The sequence below is a fragment of the Spermophilus citellus genome (genome assembly GCF_964194105.1).
Source record: "Spermophilus citellus genome assembly, chromosome: 8".
In the NCBI taxonomy this organism is placed as follows: Eukaryota; Metazoa; Chordata; class Mammalia; order Rodentia; family Sciuridae; genus Spermophilus; species Spermophilus citellus.
The window spans coordinates 57,262,546-57,283,047 of NC_138189.1; the positions used below are offsets into that span (position 1 = coordinate 57,262,546).

The window sequence follows — 20,502 nt, forward strand, 5'->3', positions numbered from 1 at the left end:
ATTGTGTCCCAAGAATTGGCTGATCACTTTACTACAATTGCAGTTCACACAGGCAATTTCCTATATCAGGTATAAACTTTAGTATGCAGTAATCTGGCCTCAAGAATGAAATCAGATCAGCATTTTCAAGATCAGCTAAAGAAGTGGCTCCAACAACAACATTTCCAAATCCTGAGCCAGGGGTAAGGGAATGACTTTCATCAGAAATGACAAGAGCCAGCTGCTCTAGGAAAGCTGCAAGCAGGGTGAAGAGTGGACATTAAAGGGGACACGAAATGCTGAAGGGCTTAGCAAGGCTATAAACACTTATGGGGAAGGGAACACATCTTCTCTCAAAAGCAATTAAAAATTAATTGTGGCACATGTTGAAATTCTGAACACAGCCAAATCCTTTCTTCCTCACTTCATCCCCCCCTAGGCTCTTATCATCACAAAGCAGAAACACTCTTTGGCATGTCTTTTCTTTCAGTTGTGAATCTATTTTCATAGTCCAAGATTTTTCATGAAGCTATTTGAGGGAAAAAAAAAAAGGTAGTGAGGTTTTTTTATTATTATTATTATTCATTATTAAGAAAAAACAAATAGTTGTGAACTCAAAAATTCTTCTAATTTTTTACATCTGACTATTTAATAAATATTTGTTGCAATTGCACAATGTTTACATTTAAGAAAGTCATTTAGGAAAGAACAGCACATTCTTTGGTGTTTTCTAGAACATGAAATCAGGTAAAAGAAGATCTTTCAAGAAAAAGAAAAAGCATGCTTTGAAGAAAAAAACATCAGAGTATTTTGTTTGCTACAGATTGAAATGAACAAATGATCAATATCAGGGCAACAAGTAGAGAAGAATTGTATTTTTAAGTGAGGCCCAAAAGCCAAAATGTTAACATTCCAAACTTACTTTTTAAAGAAGCACTTGGACCAGTTATATTTGTCATCATCAGAAATTTCATAGACTGTATTGGGCATTCTACATACTAATGTTTCTCATACCTCTTATAATTTTTTGAGGGATAGTGCTTTTAAAAATTAATCTGGATTTTAAGGCCATGAAAATTAGCATTTTGCCCAGAGGCAAAGGGGAGGGAAAAAAACAGAATGTGGAAAGCATTCTTCATGATTTTCACCGAAACTTTGTGATCATTTATTTTCTTCTTCTGAAATAGTCTGGGTCGTGGTCTGACAAAGGGAAATGGGGACAGTCTTTTAGGTCAGTATAGTAGTTTTCTACTACTGCTGTAACAAATAGCCACAAATTTAGTGATTTAACACTGATTAGAGGTCCAAAGTCTGGGACTTTGCCCTGGGCTAAAATCAAGGTGTCCTGGGGAGGCCTGGCTTCTGCAAACTCTAGGAGAGACTCTTTATCAGTTTCTAGAGACCCTAGGCACTGCCTGGCTTCTGATCCCCTTTCTCCATCTACCGCAACATCAAAGCCTTCTTACTCTGCAGTCTCTCTAGCTCTCCTGTGCCTCCATCTTTCACTTATAAAGACTACCACCCAGCTAATCTAGGATAATCTCTCTACTTGAAGAGCAACATTAATTCCACCTATAAACTTAATCCTCCTTTGCCATGTAACAGAGCATATTCACAGGTTCTAAGGATTCAGACACAGGCAGCTTGGGGGGGCATTACTCTACCCACCATAACTACCTAGCTACATCCAGTGTGCTGGAGTGCCCTTACAGCAGGAACACTTACTATGCCTGTGTGGCTCCCTGGCATCCATGCCTCCTCTTTCTTTAACTGAGCCCCTATTTTCCAGGAGAGTCACCCTACAGTCCACTCTTAGTCCTGTAAGTCAGGTCTCTCCGGGTCTCTCCTGGCCTGTCCAGGCCTGTGAGAGTACGACATCCCCTCACCACAGTGCAGAATTCAAGAATAAGTTTTGCTCAAGTCAAGGACCCAATAAAACCCTACCAGAAAATTTACTGGTGCTTTCAAATGGGTTTGTGTCTAGAGAAGTGAAAAGTAGATTGCCTAGAAATGCTGATGACAGTCCTTGCCAACACTTAGGGGAACAGCAATCTAATCCTGATAGAAAAATAAAGCCAACACAGAGGGAAAGAATGAGAAAGACAAGGAAAAGAGAAAGGGGAAGGAGAGGGGAGGAGAGTCGTGACCTCATAATTTGAATTCTAGGTCTAGCTATACCTGATTTTGATTACCTTATTTTTTTTCATCCTGTGTCAACTGAGTTCCTGTCATTTATATGTTTAAAAAAAAAATGCAACAAATAAAGGGATTTTCTCTAAATAAAATGGAAAGAAGGGAATTGCAATTAATAAGAGGAAAATAAATTAAAGAACTGGGCCAAGTATACTTAAGTGTGTCCCTAATCTGGAAACCCACCGTCTGATATACTCTGAAACCCAAAATATTTTCAAAGTTCCAGATTTTCCAGCCTTTCAGATTTTGGATTTTCAGATTAGCGATGCTCATCTGATAAAACCTCTGCAAATGGTCCAAATCCAAAAACATTCTGCATCTGGAAACACTTCAAAGTCCCAGGCATTTTGGATAAGGAACACTCAACCTGTATATACAAAACATAGTTGGTATGGGATATTTTTGTACTATTCCTAAGTAAGTCCCTCCCTCTCTCTAACTGCCATATTCCAGTGAAGCGACGCTACATGGAGATATCAACATGAAGATAACACATGAAAATAGAAGTCTCAAAGAGCTGTCCCATGCCCAGCTAATTGGCTAGCCAGTTCAAAAGTGCATGGCATAGAAAATTACATTTCTTGACAATTCATGGTGGCTACAGGACTTATTTAAAATGTAGGAATTAGAATGAAGTGCCTCTCTTTAAGTAAAGGTTTTTGTTTGTTTGGTTTTTTTTTTTTTTTTAAGAAGGAGAAGCACTAGTTTAAAATGTACTAATAATAACAACTTTTATTCTAGCTTACTTACCATGGGTCAGCATTTTATATGTTTCACATAAGCATCACAACTCTGTGAAGCTGTATCATTATGTCCATTACATGTAAGAAAATGATAGAGGTTTAAGGTCATTAGGAGAAAATGGAGGAGTCAGAAGTTTAAAGAACACAGTTCACAGTTTCTGCTTCTGACCACTGTACTGTGTAGAGACGATGAATATTAATAGCTACTCTATTTAGATTTGGGAATAGACTTTACATGTGAAGAAAACTCCAATTCATATTACTTCATTTTTAAAAAATTTTTATGTATTCATATGTAACTAGGAAGAAAATTATATGAAATATGATTTAATATCTATGACCAGCGTTTGATGATTTGGATATTTAATTCTATTTTATCTGCTACACGTTTCTTAAAAACTATTTTTGAGCCAGGCGCAGTGGCACACACCTGCAATCTCAGTGGGGTGGGAGGGTAAGACAGGACGATCAAAGGTTCAAAGTCAGCCTCAGCAAAAGCAAGGTGCTAAGCAACTCAGTGAGACCCTGTCTCTACATAAGATACAAAATACGGCTAGGAATATGACTCAGTGGTTGAGTGCCCTCTGAGTTTAATCCCCAGTACCCATCCCCCAGAAAAAAACTATTTTTGTTTTTTCATTTTTCAAAAGCAAGATATACTCCTTTATGCTGATCTCAATTTGTTCTGAAATCCATAAAAACTCATCGTGCTGAATTTGTGGGAATCATTTTTATAAATAAGAAACTCAAATTTCACCACTAAAGCTCTCCTAGGGATTTATAGTTAGTCAGCAAAGTCATACAAACTGATTGGAAAATTAGGATGGATTAACTGGATGTGGGACAGAGTTCCCTTACACTAAGGAAACTTTAAGGAATATATAATTCTCAAATTCTATTCTCTGAGGGATATAAAGCTTCTCATAATACTAATAAAATTATAAAAACAATGTTATATACAATTGTTCACATGTATTGAGTATCTGAGAAACAGAAAAAAATGTTGAACTGGTTGCATCTCTTCAGATTACAAATGTAAATATTCAAAAAATTATACTCAAATATGAAGAACAAAGCCAAAATTAACTTTAAATTATAATTTTAACAATCAACGTATTCTTTTATCAATAGCAGGAGTTTAGGTCATACAACTTTCTCGAAAGTCATTTGTCAAAACGTATGTTAATTTGTTTTTACTCAGTAATAAACCAAAGGCTCTCTCTTTAAACAGGTATTTGACATGCAAGCAGTGACCTATATACAATGCTATGTAGCAACATTCACTAGCATGGGAAAATTGATACCATTAGAAAAATGATTACATAAATTACAGTTTATTAGCATGATGGGATTAAACTAGTGTATACAAGGAGTTGGTAATGATATGGAAAAATTAAAATATTATACAAAACAAATACAGGTATATAAAAAACAATTTGTATATTGAGTGAAGACCAAATAAGAATATGCTAAATTATAATAGTAGTTTGGAATTTGGAATGATTGTCAAAAACCTGGAGAATATAGAAGATTATTAAAGAATATTATAGGAGGCACATATACATTTGTAATCAGAAAAAAATCCTGATTAATTAAAAAGAAGAATTCAGCAACTTAATTAAAAAGAAGAATTCAGCAAACTTAGCATAGTTTAGGAATTAAAGATGATCCCTATCACAGGGACACTAGAGATATGGTTCCCAAAATTCTGGTAATGACAATCCTCCTTGAGGCAACATTAGAGACCCAGCTAAGTCATCATCAATATATCCAATCCAACTGGCATAACCAAACTGTATCAAAACCACTTATGATCTTGCCAGGCAATTTGGAATTGTCCTTCATGGCCTTCCAAGATAGTTTAAATTGGCCTCTCACAAGTAAAGAATGCTTAGAGACCATCATCCTGGAAGCAGAGGTGACCTGGAGGGTTTTTTTTTTTTTTAACATTTCTGAGCAATATTACATTTGAGACAGTGACAAGAGAAAGCAGTGAAAGTACAGAAAGAAACATTTTGGCTAAACAGCAATAAAGTTCCTGGTAACAGATGACATGCTGCACTTAAGAACATTCTCTAAAGGTGTTACAGTCTGGTGGTGAAGAGCAAGACTTTTGGTCAAGGGGCTTCAATCCTACCTGTGTGAGTTGTTTTTTAGGATATTTAGTCTAAGTATTAGTTACTAGGGATGGAAATGAGAATAACACTCATTTACTCATGCTTTTATCAGGATCAAAACTGAAACTGTTCCTAATGGATGCAACACAGTGGTTGGCCCAGAATAACATTTAGTCTGTAAATTTAAAAATTGCTGTTTATTTTTAAGTTTTTATATTCCAGGAAGTAATTGGAATCTATATTTTGAACTGTTAATTTTGGTGTAACTGAATAGAAGGATTCTATCTTGGAGAATTCTGTTCCTGGCATTATATTATTACAATATTAGGGATGTCTGGGTCATAAAACATTCTTTTGTTTTTTCATTTGCTTGTCTGTTCATTTATTCATTTATTATGCATCCATCTGTACATTCAATAAACAGTTTCTGAGTGCCAAAGAGAGAGAGAGAGAGAGAGAGAGAAGCTTGAAGCATTTAACATGAATGATTATCATGCTCAAAGGGGCAGAAGTTAAATCAGAAAAGTCAACTCCCTGCTCTTTAGTTACAAGGAAGAATAATGACTTGAGTAGCTAAAACTCTAAATTTTACAAAAGGATTCCTTTTAAAACCTTTTCCACCACACTTTTTTTTTTTTTTTTAGTACTATTGCTGGCAAATGATCCCAAGTAGACTACAGGAAAGACTGAGTGGGCACCCTAAAACTACACATAGAATTCTATTCAATTTGACAAATGCTTATTAAACCAAACAGAAGAACATACAAAAACTCACAGACTGAGTTCCCTGTGCTTTGTGGGGTGAAAAGTGAAGTTACAAGCGGCCATGATAACACTGAATAACTAATTCTATAGCCATTGTATTCATCTTCATTTTCTTAGAGACTAATTTAAACCTGGAGGAAGGAACAGAACAGGAGCATTTAAGATAATTCAGAACATGGGTAAAATCCTGGTTGCTACATCTAGTCACTGAATAACAAATATATGAGGGCCCAGGAGGTACAAACACTATTTTAGGTACTGGGGGTACAGCAGTAATCAAGGCACAGTCTTTGCTCTGAGGTCTACACTAGTAACAATGCTTGCTTCATCCCAACAATGAGGTTAGTGACTCACACTAAACCTTGAAATCTAGATAAATATCTGAAAATGATGAAAAATTATCTCTCAGTAAACCAGATATCTGAGAAGACAAAAATGAATAATGTTTGGCTTTTTTGTTTAAGAATGAAATGTAATCTAGTCTGTAACTGGGGAACAGAAAAGGGGCAAAAATAAATATGACCCAGTTCCAGGAGGGGTTGGGAAAAGAAGACAGCTTAATATTAAAGCCTTATGATGATTTTTCCTCAAATGATGCTCAGGCAATCTCAAAGTGATGGTTTATAAAACAAAAGGATTCAAAGAATTCTTTATTCAGATTTTCCAACTTCTGTAAAACAATAATTATTTCCTTAGACACATGTGTCACAGAACAAGCCTCCTAACCCAAATAGGCCAACCAGCCAGTTGCCCATAATTACCCTCGGCATCCTACCAAGGCCATATGCTGAGTCAGAGATGAAAGAGATCCCTGATATGTCACAGAAATACACTAGTGATTCTTGAAACATACTTACAACACATCTATATACAAATACATTCATACACAAAAATATTCAAACATACTTAGATAGTAATTATGTACAGATGTATGTAGGGGTGTGAGTTGGTAGGTGGTAGGTAAATGCTTCCTCTCTGGTTGACAAGAGGCGCAGAAGTAGGTCAAGATTCAAAAACCTATTTACCCATGTCGTCTGGGACGAATCATACTTCCCCACCATAGCTGGAGGGTATTATTTTCACTGGTTAGGAGAGAAGAAAAGAAGCAGTATGCCCTTGAGACACTACATAAGTGGCCGGTCTACCTATATATATGCCAACCTGCCCCCGCCCCATAACTACCTTCTCCAACTTAAATGAAAGCCTTCTTACCTAGTCTAGAGGGCTACGGCATATCATATACATTTTAAAACACTGGCTTCCTAAGCCAGACACTACAGACTACATGTTGTGTCATCCTATTTATAAAAAAACAGCAAAAATAATGGCACAATTAATCTACCCTGTCAGAAGTCAGGAGCATGGTTACCTTTAAGAAGGGGATAGTGCCAGGAAGGCAGCAGGAGAGGAGAATAGGGGTGCTAGTAATATTCTGCTTATCGATCCAGTGCTGGTTACTTTGTGAAGAATCAGCAAGCTCTACATGTATATGTACTCTCCTGCATATGTATTAAATTTTAATAGACATATTTTTAAAAATTTTACTTTCTAACCATTTGGAAGAGATAAATTACTTTTATCTCTTCCTGAAAAATAAATTATTCAGTAACTATTCAGAGCTATGTAATTTCTCTAGTCAATCTGTAAGGCAATAAAGGTAAATAAATAAAATCTCCAAACCATATTAATCATTCCTAATACATCATTCATTCAATAGAACCTCAAGGCAGTTACATAAAACCACAGATCAGTTATTGGGGAAAAAATTGTATAGTCAATAGTGAATTTTACCAAATCTCCTAGTAAATACTGCCTTTACAAATAGGGACAGGCGCTGTACATAAGATTTTCTTAAATAGGACCTAGAAAGAGACATTTATTTAAGGGAAAGCAGAGTTGCATCCTTTGCTTTGGACTTGGAGCACCTTGAAGAGCTGTGGCCAGGGATCACTAGGCAATGTTGAGCTGACGTGGATCTGGGGCGAACAGTCAGGGCCTCTCAGAACACACACTGAGCCCGGATTGGCTGAATTCAAGCTCCCGTTCGCCTGCTTCCCACAGACAAACAGCTGTGACTCAGCATTAATCCATCCAGCTGAAACAACTGGTCAGCCCTTCTGATCCTACGGAGGTAAATGCCTACCGAGCCTTCATAGGTAGTGGCCACAGGTTTGAAACGGGGCATGGGAGAGACAATAAGGACCCACCCGTTGCATTGGTCACCCGGCAAAGGGAAACGAACTGTTGCCATTTGCAAGAGACACCACCATGGCAGAGAACTGACGTCATCAGACTGCGGCGGAGGAGATAACTTCATTGAAACCTGCGGCTACAGCATCAAATAAATTTATAGGAGTAAACAGTAACTCAGCAGTCAAACAGAACAAGAAGTAACATGAGCAGCTTCAAAAATCAAGGAAGAAAACGAGTACAAACAATGCAGGACAGCCTAAATATTCAGGAGGACCTAGAGTCATCAGAAAAATGGTCATATAAAGAACTCAAGGAACACCTTAGACAGATGGAATGGAACCTTAAAGAGGATACAAGACAGCAAATTCAAGCAGCGAAAGAACACATTGAGAATGAAGTACATAAACAGATAAAAGAAGAAGTTAAGCATCTTTATCAGGAGATAGAGATTATAAAAAATAATCAAACAATAATTCTAGAAATGAAGGAAACGATAAACCAAATTAAAAACTCAATTGAGAGTATCACTAAGAGAGTGGAGCAAGTAGAAGCCAGAACGTCAGATAATGAAGACAAAATATATCATCTTGAAAAGAGTCTAGCCAACTCAGAAAGGCTGGTAAAAAATCACGAGAAAAACATCCAAGAGTTATGGGATAACATAAAAAAACCAAACCTATGAGTCATCGGGATAGAAGAAGGTACAGAGATTCAAACCAAGGGAATGAGTAACCTGCTGAATGAAATAATTAGAGAAAACTTTCCAGAAATAAAAAGGGAAACAGATATACAAATTGAAGATGCATACAGGACACCGAGCACACAAAATCACAGTAGACCAACGCCAAGACACATTGTTATGAAGATATCCAATATACAGAACAAAGAGAAAATATTAAAAGCTACAAGAGAAAGGAGACAGATTACATTCAGGGGCAAACCAATAAGGTTAACACGGATTTTTCATCACAGACGCTGAAAGCAAGAAGGTCATGGAACAATGTATTTCAAACACTGAAAGACAATGGATGCCAACCAAGAATTCTGTATCCAGCAAAATTAAGCTTCAGGTATGACAACGAAATAAAAATCTTTCATGATAAACAAAAGTTAAAAGAATTTGCAGCCAGAAAACCAGCATTGCAAAGCATTTTGAGCAAAACACTACACGAGGAAGAAATGAAAAACAATAACCAAAACCATCAGTGGGAAGTGCCTCAGTAAAGACAGAGGGCGAGGGGAAAGATAATCATGGAGAAAGAAACTAATTTTTTTTAAAAAAAGGATAAATAATCAAACACGGATGGAAGTACAAACCATATATCAATAGTAACTCTGAATGTTAATGGCTTAAACTCTCCAATAAAGCGACATAGGCTGGTATCATGGATTAAAAAAACAAATCCAACAATATGCTGCCTCCAGGAGACACATCTGATTGGAAAAGATATACACAGGCTGAAGGTGAAAGGATGGGAAAAAATATACCACGCACACGGTCCTCGTAAGCAAGCAGGGGTGGCCATCCTCATATCGAATAAAATCGACTTCAAGACTAAGTTAATCAAAAGGGATAAAGAAGGACATTATATACTGTTAAAAGGAACCATTCACCAACAAGACATAACAATTATCAATATTTATGCACCAAATAATGGTGTTGCGACATTCATAAAACAAATTCTCCTCAAGTTCAAGAATCAAATAGACCACAACACAATAATTATGAATGAAACTGGAAATCAATGATAAAAGAAGGAAGGAAAAATCCTACATCACATGGAAAATGAACAATATGTTACTGAATGATCAATGGGTTACAGAAGACATAAAGGAGGAAATCAAAAAATTCTTAGAGATAAATGAAAATACAGACACAACATATCGGAATCTATGGGACACAATGAAAGCAGTTTTAAGAGGAAAATTCACCGCCTGGTGGTCATTCCTCAAAAAAAGAAAAAACCAACAAATAAATGAGCTCACACTTCATCTCAAAGCCCTAGAAAAGGAAGAGCAAAACAACAGCAAATGTAGCAGAAGGCAAGAAATAATTAAAATCAGAGTGGAAATCAATGAAATTGAAACAAAAGAAACTATTGAAAAAATTAACAAAACTAAAAGTTGGTTCTTCGAAAAAATAAATAAGATCGACAGACCCCTAGCCATGCTAACGAAGAGAAGAAGAGAGAGAACTCAAATTACTAACATACGGGATGAAAAAGGCAATATCACAACAGATGCTACAGAAATACAGAAGACAATTAGAAATTATTTTGAAAACCTATATTCCAATAAAATAGAAGATAGTGAAGACATCGATAAATTTCTTAAGTCATATGATTTGCCCAGACTGAGTCAGGAGGATACACACAATTTGAACAGACCAATATCAATGGATGAAATTGAAGAAGCCATCAAAAGACTACCAACCAAGAAAAGCCCAGGACCGGATGGGTATACAGCGGAGTTTTACAAAACCTTTAAAGAAGAATTAATACCAATACTTTTCAAGTTATTTCAGGAAATAGAAAAAGAGGGAGCTCTTCCAAATTCATTCTATGAGGCCAACATCACCCTGATCCCGAAACCAGACAAAGACACCTCAAAGAAAGAAAACTACAGACCAATATCTCTAATGAACCTAGATGCAAAAATCCTCAATAAAATTCTGGCGAATTGAATACAAAAACACATCAAAAAAATTCTGCACCATGATCAAGTAGGATTCATCCCTAGGATGCAAGGATGGTTCAATATACGGAAATCAATAAATGTTATTCACCACATCAATAGACTTAAAGATAAGAACCATATGATCATCTCAATAGACGCAGAGAAAGCATTCAACAAAGTACAGCATCCCTTTATGTTCAAAACATTAGAAAAACTAGGGATAACAGGAACTTACCTTGACATTGTAAAAGCTATCTATGCTAAGCCTCAGGCTAGCATCATTCTGAATGGACAAAAGTTAAAGGCATTCCCTCTAAAATCTGGAACAAGACAGGGATGCCCTCTATCACCACTTCTATTCAATATAGTTCTCGAAACACTGGCCAGAGCAATTAGACAGACGAAAGAAATTAAAGGCATAAAAATTGGAAAAGAAGAACTTAAATTATCACTATTTGCAGATGACATGATTCTATACCTAGAAGACCCAAAAGGGTCTACAAAGAAACTACTAGAACTAATAAATGAATTCAGCAAAGTGGCAGGATATAAAATCAACACGCATAAATCAAAGGCATTTCTGTATATCAGCGACAAAACTTCTGAAACGGAAATGAGGAAAAACACTCCATTCACAATATCCTCAAAAAAAATAAAATACTTGGGAATTAACCTAACAAAAGAGGTGAAAGATTTATACAATGAAAACTACAGAACCCTAAAGAGAGAAGTAGAAGAAGATCTTAGAAGATGGAAAAATATACCCTGTTCATGGATAGGCAGAACTAACATCATCAAAATGGCGATATTACCAAAAGTTCTCTATAGGTTTAATGCAATGCCAATCAAAATCCCAACGGCATTTCTTGTAGAAATAGATAAAGCAATCATGAAATTCATATGGAAAAATAAAAGACCCAGAATAGCAAAAGCAATTCTAAGCAGGAAGTGTGAATCAGGCGGTATAGCGATACCAGATTTCAAACTATATTACAGAGCAATAGTGACAAAAACAGCATGGTACTGGTACCAAAACAGGCAGGTGGACCAATGGTATAGAATAGAGGACACAGAGACTAATCCACAAAGTTACAACTATCTTATATTTGATAAAGGGGCTAAAAGCATGCAATGGAGGAAGAATAGCATCTTCAACAAATGGTGTTGGGAAAACTGGAAATCCATATGCAACAAAATGAAACTGAATCCCTTTCTCTCGCCATGCACAAAAGTTAACTCAAAATGGATCAAGGAGCTTGATATCAAATCAAAGACTCTGCGTCTGATAGAAGAAAAAGTTGGCTCCGATCTACATATTGTGGGGTCGGGCTCCAAATTCCTTAATAGGACACCCATAGCACAAGAGTTAATAACAAGAATCAACTAATGGGACTTACTTAAACTAAAAAGTTTTTTTCTCAGCAAGAGAAACAATAAGAGAGGTAAATAGGGAGCCTACATCCTGGGAACAAATTTTTACTCCTCACACTTCAGATAGAGCCCTAATATCCAGAGTATACAAAGAACTCAAAAAATTAGACAATAAGGTAACAAATAACCCAATCAACAAATGGGCCAAGGACCTGAACAGACACTTCTCAGAGGAGGACATACAATCAATCAACAAGTACATGAAAAAATGCTCACCATCTCTAGCAGTCAGAGAAATGCAAATCAAAACCACCCTAAGATACCATCTCACTCCAGTAAGATTGGCAGCCACTATGAAGTCAAACAACAACAAGTGCTGGCGAGGATGTGGAGAAAAGGGTACACTTGTACATTGCTGGTGGGACTGCAAATTGGTGAGGCCAATTTGGAAAGCAGTATGGAGATTCCTGGGAAATCTGGGAATGGAACCACCATTTGACCCTGCTATTGCCCTTCTCGGACTATTCCCTGAAGACCTTAAAAGAGCATGCTACAGGGATACTGCCACATCGATGTTCATAGCAGCACAATTCACAATAGCTAGACTGTGGAACCAACCCAGATGCCCTTCAATAGATGAATGGATAAAAAAAATGTGGCATCTATACACAATGGAGTATTATGCAGCAATAAACAATGACAAAATCATAGAATTTGCAGGGAAATGGATGGCACTAGAGCAGATTATGCTTAGTGAAGCTAGCCAATCCCTAAAAAACAAATACCAAATGTCTTCTTTGATATAATGAGAGCAACTATGAACAGAGCAGGGAGGAAGAGCAGGAAGAAAAGATTAACATTAAACAGAGACATGAGATGGGAGGGAAAGGGAGAGAAAAGGGAAATTGCATGGAAATGAAGGGAGACCCTCATTGCTATACAAAATTACATATAAGAGGTTGTGAGGGGAATGGGAAAATAAACAAGGAGAGAAATGAATTACAGTAGATGGGGTAGAGAGAGAAGATGGGAGGGGAGGGGAGGGGGGATAGTAGGGGATAGGAAAGGTAGCAGAATACAACAATTACTAATAGGGCATTATGTAAAATTGTGGATGTGTAACTGACGTGATTCTGCAATCTGCATTTGGGGTAAAATTGGGAGTTCATAACCCACTTCAATCTAATGTATGAAATATGATATGTCAAGAGCTTTGTAATGTTGTGAACAACCAATAAAAAATAAAATTAAACTATAAAAAAAAGAAATTAAAAAAAAAAGATTTTCTTAAATAGATATTTTTAAAACCCTTCAGAAAATTACACAAATGACTATAACCTAGAGATAATGATTGGTTAGCTACCCTTTTGCTATCATAGGACCTGTAACTCAAGATCTATTTTTTTCTATACTTTTTATTTTCATTAAACTTGAGTGTCGTAAATAAAAATGACACTAATAAAAAAGAATATCATCAAACAGGAATATGGCAACAGGTAAATCTCCAGCAACAGAACCTAAGAGTACCTGGTACTCCTTCCAGACTACTGAGTTATCACCCTATGGCTGACATCAACACACCTATACTATTTTTGTCCCTGCAAAAAAAAAGGGGCTGAAGTGATTTATATTAGCAAAAGGACTGGACTGAAGTGCAATCCAGAGCCTCTTACACAAAAGCATCCTAATTGTATCTGAAAAAAATTAATCAGAGCAATATATTTTATTTTGTGAATACTCTTTTGGTGGAATAGGTAATCTTTTTTTTTAAGTTATAGATAGTCACAATATCTTTACTTTATTCATTTATTTTTATGTAGTGTTGATGATCAAATCCAGTGCCTCACACATGTGTGAGGCAAGTGCTCTACCACTGAGCCCCAGTCTCAGCCCCAGGAATGGGTAATCTTAAAATATCTTTCTAATGTACATATTGCAAAGATAAAGGATTTAATGAAATATTTAAGCAATTAAAATAATTTTTAAAATAAGCTTTCTTTTCTCTACTTCTTTGGAGATTAGTTTTAAAATGCCTTTAAAATAATACATAGATGACTGAATGTTATCAATTACAAATGTCTCTTCATTTGAGTGAATCCCCAGTTACTCTCTTCCCCTCTTGCCATTGAAGTATCAGAGGATAAGAAGAGCTCACAACACTAAGCACTGAATAGGAAGGAGCATTTTGACAAATGCTGATTTACAGCATGCTACATATATGCTTTTTTAAAATTTACAATGGTACAAAGTGATACACATCCTGTAGAAACCATACCTGGATTTGAATTTTGATCTTTTCCCTAGTTAGTGACAGGCAGTATGATTGATACCCTCTCACAATGCTGTTTTGAAGATAATCCACACAGTCACAGGAGTAAACAACCAATACTTGTCTGCATACTGTATGTCTAAGCTAAATACCTAAGCAGGTTAGGTATTCAAATGCATTTTTGACTTATGATATTTTAAACTTACAATGGGTTTATCAGGATGTAATTTGTGACCTCTGAGCCTGGATCTTGGGTTCTCCCCCAGTTAACAAACACAGACCTCTACTGTGTACTACAGCAGTTGGCTATGCAACCTCTGGAATAGGAACACCAGAATCCCTCCCTCATTTGACTATGAAAAACAAGTGTCATAATGCACATAAAGCAATTAACACTATGCCTGGCATTGAGTAAATAGTCAATGACTTGTAACTGTGTTTGTATTAGCAGTAATAAAAACTTTTTCTAAAAGATTATTTTACAATATAATTTGAAAAATACAAAATTTCCAAACACTAGTACCCAGCCAAAACAAACAAACAAACATTATCTTTTAAAGTAATTCAAATAAAATGTGTATGAAAAGACCTTGAATGTAGTAGCCTTGCTTCTTGCCAGATGGCTTTTAGTATGCACTTAGAACAAATATATTATTATAAACAGCTTCAAAATAATACCATGGACTTTGGAGTGACCTGTTACACTCTCTGAACCTCAGTCTCCTCACCTATTAAATGGCAATAATAATTCCCCCAGCATCTGGTATTTCTGAGGTTTTAGATATTATTTATAAAATGCCTACCAGTATCTTGCACATTCAAAGATATTTATTTTCAAGCAGATAGAATAAGTCATCAAAGGGTTTACCTAGAGCAGGAAAAATTTCCATCCTCTGAACTCCATTTTTTCTTTCTTTGTAGCATTCTTTACAATTTGCCTTCTGATCTAATCAGATGTGCTGCTCCTAATACTACAGAATTTTTTTTTTTTTTACTTTATTCATCTCCATATCTTCCTTCAGACTCTCCATCACCCTCTAAGTACATACCAGTGGCTTGTACAAAGAGTAATAAATTGATGCTTGGGAAGTCCAACAGCTAGGAGAATTCTGACACCACTATAATTTAGCCTGAAGAAAGTGGGACCTTCCTCCAGGAAGAGGAAGAGAACAAAAGTGTTCCTGGACTACAAATTGTTTTTTTAACCACCAATGGGAAAAATTTCAGAAACAATATTTTGCTCAGCTTACTTCATTCCCTACTTTCAACTAAGATAAGAGTGACATCTGAGAACAAAGCTTACCTATTTGCACCATTTCTTCATTACCAGCCTGGAAAGGAGGGGGGGGGGAGTAAGAAAAAGAAACAGTTACTGGGTTTCATCTTATCACCTCCTGCGTTTTATTTCTACCACTGATGCTTTTCAGGAGCTAGCTAATCAGGAGACCTAGAGACTGGGATTTGTGCCTAAAGGCTGCACCTCCTTTCCTAGAAGGTTCTTGTGACAAGAGCATGAGCCAACTCAATAACAATTTGGGGAAGGGAGTTGTTTGCCAGCTTTAATTTTAATTTAACATTTATGAAGCCAGCAAAAATAAATACTGACACTCAATAGTCTCTTGAAAACTCCTGTACTGGGTCAGAATTAGAAAAGAAAGTTTCTGAATTTAAACAGGCAAAAAGAAGCCAAAAGGGGAGGGGGGGTCTGATTCATAAGAATCAACTGGAGAATTCCCTTCTTTTACCCTATGGTCTGACCAGGCAGACCAAAGAAGCTACAAAAACTGACAGAGCAATTCTGTACTCCAAGTCCCATTGGCCCTGTGCTGATATGATTTACTACAAACCGCTCCTCAGGCTGCGCCTCCTCAAGGGCTCTTCTGAGAGCATCGGGCTTCACCTTGAGTCTCCAAAGGGTGGGGGCAGGGCCGTAGAGAAACAGAGCTGCACTCAATTTAGCTTTAAAAAGAGGAGGAGTTGTGCAGAGGGGGAGGGGAGAAGGCGGCGGGCGCCTCCAGCCGCTGCCCAGGAAAACGCAGGGCAGGAAACGTCTCCAGCCCCCCTCCCCAACTGTCAAACTCTAGCCCGGCCGCGGTCCTCCCAGGACACGTGTCTACTGGATCTCACCCTGTCCGGCCCAAGGACTTCCTGAAACCCCCGCCTCCGGCTGCCCGAAAAAGCCGTGAGTCAGGAGAGAAAGCCCCGAGAAGCCGACTGCGGCAGGAGCAACCCGGGCACTGGGGATCCTAGGACCCAGCGTCCAGAAATTCATTCAAGCGCCCAGACCGCCCTCCGGAAAGGGGAAACCCAGCTGGCCCGGCAAGGATGCGAACTGGCTGCATTTTGTCGCTAGTAACTGTTACGAATGCCACAGAGTGGTGAAGCCCTAGGTGTGACAAGCCTGGGCTCCCGGAGTAGGAGTCCCAACCTCCCGTGCAATTCATCCCCCCTACCCCAAAACCCCCTCACACCGCGCCCAGCCCTCCAAACACCGTTCCTGAATGCAAAAGATAACAGGGAAGGGTGGAAGGAGGAGGAGGAAAGAGAGGAGGGGAAAGAGGGGAGGGAACTTTTTCGGGAAAAGGTTGGGTTTGAGTTTTTTATTGTTATTATTTTCCACTTACTTGTCCATCAGCTGAAGTCCTAACCTCTACCAGAGCGGCTGCTATCAACCAAAGTGACAGGAGAACCATCACGAGTCGAGTTCACTTTTCAACTACTGGGCAAAGCAATTGCCCAGAGCAAATCCCCCCAAAATAAGTTTCTTTAAAAAAAAGAAAGAAGAAAGAAAAATGCAAAATAAAAAAAGAAAGGTCTTCTGTGCTTTGCTTCAATGAAAATGAAATTTGAGCTCTGAGACTGGCCCCCTCCGCTCTGCAGTTCTTTCCACTTCACCTTCTCACCCCGTCCTCCCAAACGGAGTGTGCAGGAGCGAGAAGGTGCTGCGAGCCGGGCACGGGCTGCGCCCGGGAGAGGGGGAAGGGACGAGGGGCTTCCAACTATCTCTGCCCGAGGCGGCTTTTTCCAAGCTTTTCAAGCACCACTGATCCCTAAGGTTACCGCCGAGAACGCTTGGGTCTCCAGGAGCCCAGAGGCAAGGGGAAGTGTTAGCGAGAGAGAGGAGCGAGCGGGAGCGGGAGAAAGAGGCAGGGAGAGGGCGACTCCGCCGCACACGCAGAGTGGGGGCGGGAGGAGCGAAGGGAGGAGGAGGCAGGCGCAGGAGGAGGGAGGAGTGGGCCGCTCGCCGGCTCCTGTTGCTCGCAGAGCGCCCGTCTGCTAGCTGCTGGCGACCTGCGGGGCGCTAATAAGGCGGCCCGAGCACCCCCGGGCGGCCCCTCCCGCCGGAGCGCCCACGTCACGCGGGGCCCTCGCCCCCTGTGCAGGGTCAGGGCTGCAAACCGCCCCGGGCTTCGGTAGCCCGGGATCGACCCCGCGTCCCGCGAGCCTCTCCTTCCCCCCGAGGTGGGCGAGGAGAGGGGAGGGTCCAGGGGCGCCACCGGTCCCGACTGGCGGGACGCGCGTTAATTATAGGAAGGGGGAGGGTCCAAGGGCCAGTCTCGGGCTGTAGGAAATTCACCTCCTCCAACCTCCACTGTTCTCCAAGCCAGGGAAAAGTCTCCCTGGAGAGAAGCCCTGGAACCTCCAGGTTTTAACGACGCGGTGATTTTTCCCTCCAGACACTAGTCGCCTCCCACGGTTGACGGGGGACCGGGGTTGCCCTCTCCTTTAAGCTCCTATTTATGCTTTTTTCGTTTATATTAGTTTAAAAAGATACCGTGTGGTTTTCTTGACTCCACCGGATGCTTCCGTTTATCACTAGAGTACACAGGCCTCAGGGTCCCTCGCTCACACCAAGATTAAGTTATCAAATGATTGCTGCTCACAGTGGCCTGGAACTTCCTGGGAAGGGATGACACCAACCTGCAAGTTTCAAGAACCCCAGCCCAGGCCCACTTCCCATCGGTAGAAGCCTCTGAGCGCTTTACAGGGAACTGAAAGAAAAAGGAATCATTGATTCCAGTTTCCAGTGACCAGGCTGGCACTGGCCTCCCCAGAGGAGACCCGGAGAGAGAAGTGGAGAGAGAAGTGATTGATTCCCACAGTTACGTATAATCTTCAAGGTTTTACCTTGAAACAGTCTTGAGGAGACCTGCCTAAAACCAAACACGCAAAAGCTAATGTTTGTGTTGCTAAAGATGGTTCCATAAGTCACAGTTCCTCTAAAAACAGTATGCCTTCGAAGGGTTTCCTATAACTTGATTCATTGTTCATCTCTACAGAGCGGAAGTAAAGGTTGTGTCTTTAACTTACACATCACAAGATTTGGTGTTCACTCATGTGTTATCTAAGCCATCTCAGAATCATATACCCAGGACTTTTACATATACCAATGAGAAACCAGATAACTAAATGGCCCCGCTTAGTAATGTGGTGTATTAGACTAATTATTAGTTGGAATTAGGAATAGACCCCAGCACTGAGGTATTTAAATTACTCTTTTCCTTCTATTTAAGCCTGCAGCCTTTGCTGAAACAGTCATTGACTTGCTATCCATGAATGATCTGAATGATCAGCTGAACTTTGCACCTAGTTTCCCTACTCATTAAGAACAAGTAACCCTAAACATTCCACACATGAAAATGTTGTCAGTGCACACTGACAAGTACAAGAATACTAGAGTACAAACCAGGACATCTGAATTCTAGGCCCCCAAACAGCTGTCTGACCTTGACACATCACCAGAACTCTATTTCAGTTTCCACCTTGTGATATATTTCAGCTCTAAAATTCTCCAATTATAAGTAGGAACAAATCATACATTTAATCATGATATTACAGTCATCTTTGGGGGATAGTTTTATAACACTCAGACATTGTTATCATCTAACCCCTGGCACAACAAACAATTCTTGTGACTTTCAGAAAAACAGTGACTTCAGAAAGTTTGACTGTGACCATATAGACAAACAGATTTTTCTATTGTGAGTCTATAAAAATTTAGTGATTCAGTACTTACTGATAATGAATTCAACAACTGATATTTTCTTCATACTTACTTTCATTTCCCTCAAATACTACTCAGCACCCACTTATTTAATTTAACCCAATGAGCCATGACCCTTGCTCTCATAAACATTGACTTAAGATCATACAATAAGGTTTCTATTTCTTGATTCTAAGTAAGTTGATTAATAAGTTCCTACCAATATATTCTAAGGCAGAGTTTCCAAATTTTCCCAGATTTGTGAAAGGTTTTTCTGATGAAAATTAAAAAAAAAAAATCTGCCAGTCAGTTGTGAAATGGTCATATAAAGAAAATGAAATGGATTTCTTTATTAAAGATTTCACAATGACTTTAAGTGCATTATGAGTTTTCAAAACAGAGACAAAAGGGAGAGGTAGTATAATGTGGTCCCATACTTGTGTGATCACAAAATTTTTTTCTCGTGTTTTAATTTTCTCATGTGTTCTCTGTGGAACACTCTTGAAAAAATGCCATTACAAACCCAATACTATAGTAAGATGAACTTGAGTTAGTTGGGTTAGACTCACATGCAGATTCAGCCTCAGTTTCCGCAACTCTAAAATTGGTTTAATAATACTACTTTTGCAAAATGTTCATTAAAAATAACAAAAATAATCTTACCTATAAAGGGTCTAGCACATTGTCTAGAACATAGTAAGGGCTGACATGTAATTTTTAAGATGAAATGGTTGTCATATATCAGATGGCTCACTGATAATGACATGTGGCAATTTCTAAAGGAAGTAGGAAAATGTAAACCAGTAAAATATAATCAATTTAATTTTAACTAGAGACAATGTTGGGAGTTAAAGACAGAGTTGTGGAATTTCTTTCACACATTGACTCCTATCAGCCTGCCTACACTTGAGTCCCACCCTTTACCTCCATGTTTCCTTGGCTCTAACTACTGGGTTATTTCCTACCATTTCTCCTTACTACACACTTGCTCATATTGACTCTTCAATTTATGACACCCTGCCTCTTTCTATCCACATTATCCAGAATGTCCCATGACAGAGGATGCTAATAGGTGCTCCACAAAAATACTAAACTAATCTTATAGTATGTTTTCTTTCAAAATATTTTTAAATTTATAAATAACTTCAAAAGTAGTCAAATGTGTCACCAATACCTAGCACAAGTCCCATCATGTGGAAGTTGCAGAGTGCT

The 20,502-nt window shown here is 38.6% G+C and overlaps 1 protein-coding gene across 2 annotated transcripts in view; it reads right to left on the minus strand.

Moving 5' to 3' along the window:
- Positions 1-16,999, minus strand: part of ADAMTS3 (ADAM metallopeptidase with thrombospondin type 1 motif 3) — a gene marked incomplete at its 5' end in the record, with an annotated part of 250,102 nt that extends 233,103 nt beyond the window's left edge. For both annotated transcript variants that reach the window (XM_081304703.1, XM_081304702.1), the window contains 2 exons: positions 15,610-15,637; positions 16,931-16,999. In XM_081304703.1, coding sequence (XP_081160829.1) covers positions 15,610-15,637; positions 16,931-16,999 — 97 coding nt within the window. The remainder of the gene's footprint in view (positions 1-15,609; positions 15,638-16,930) is intronic.
- Positions 17,000-20,502: the final 3,503 nt, after the last annotated feature.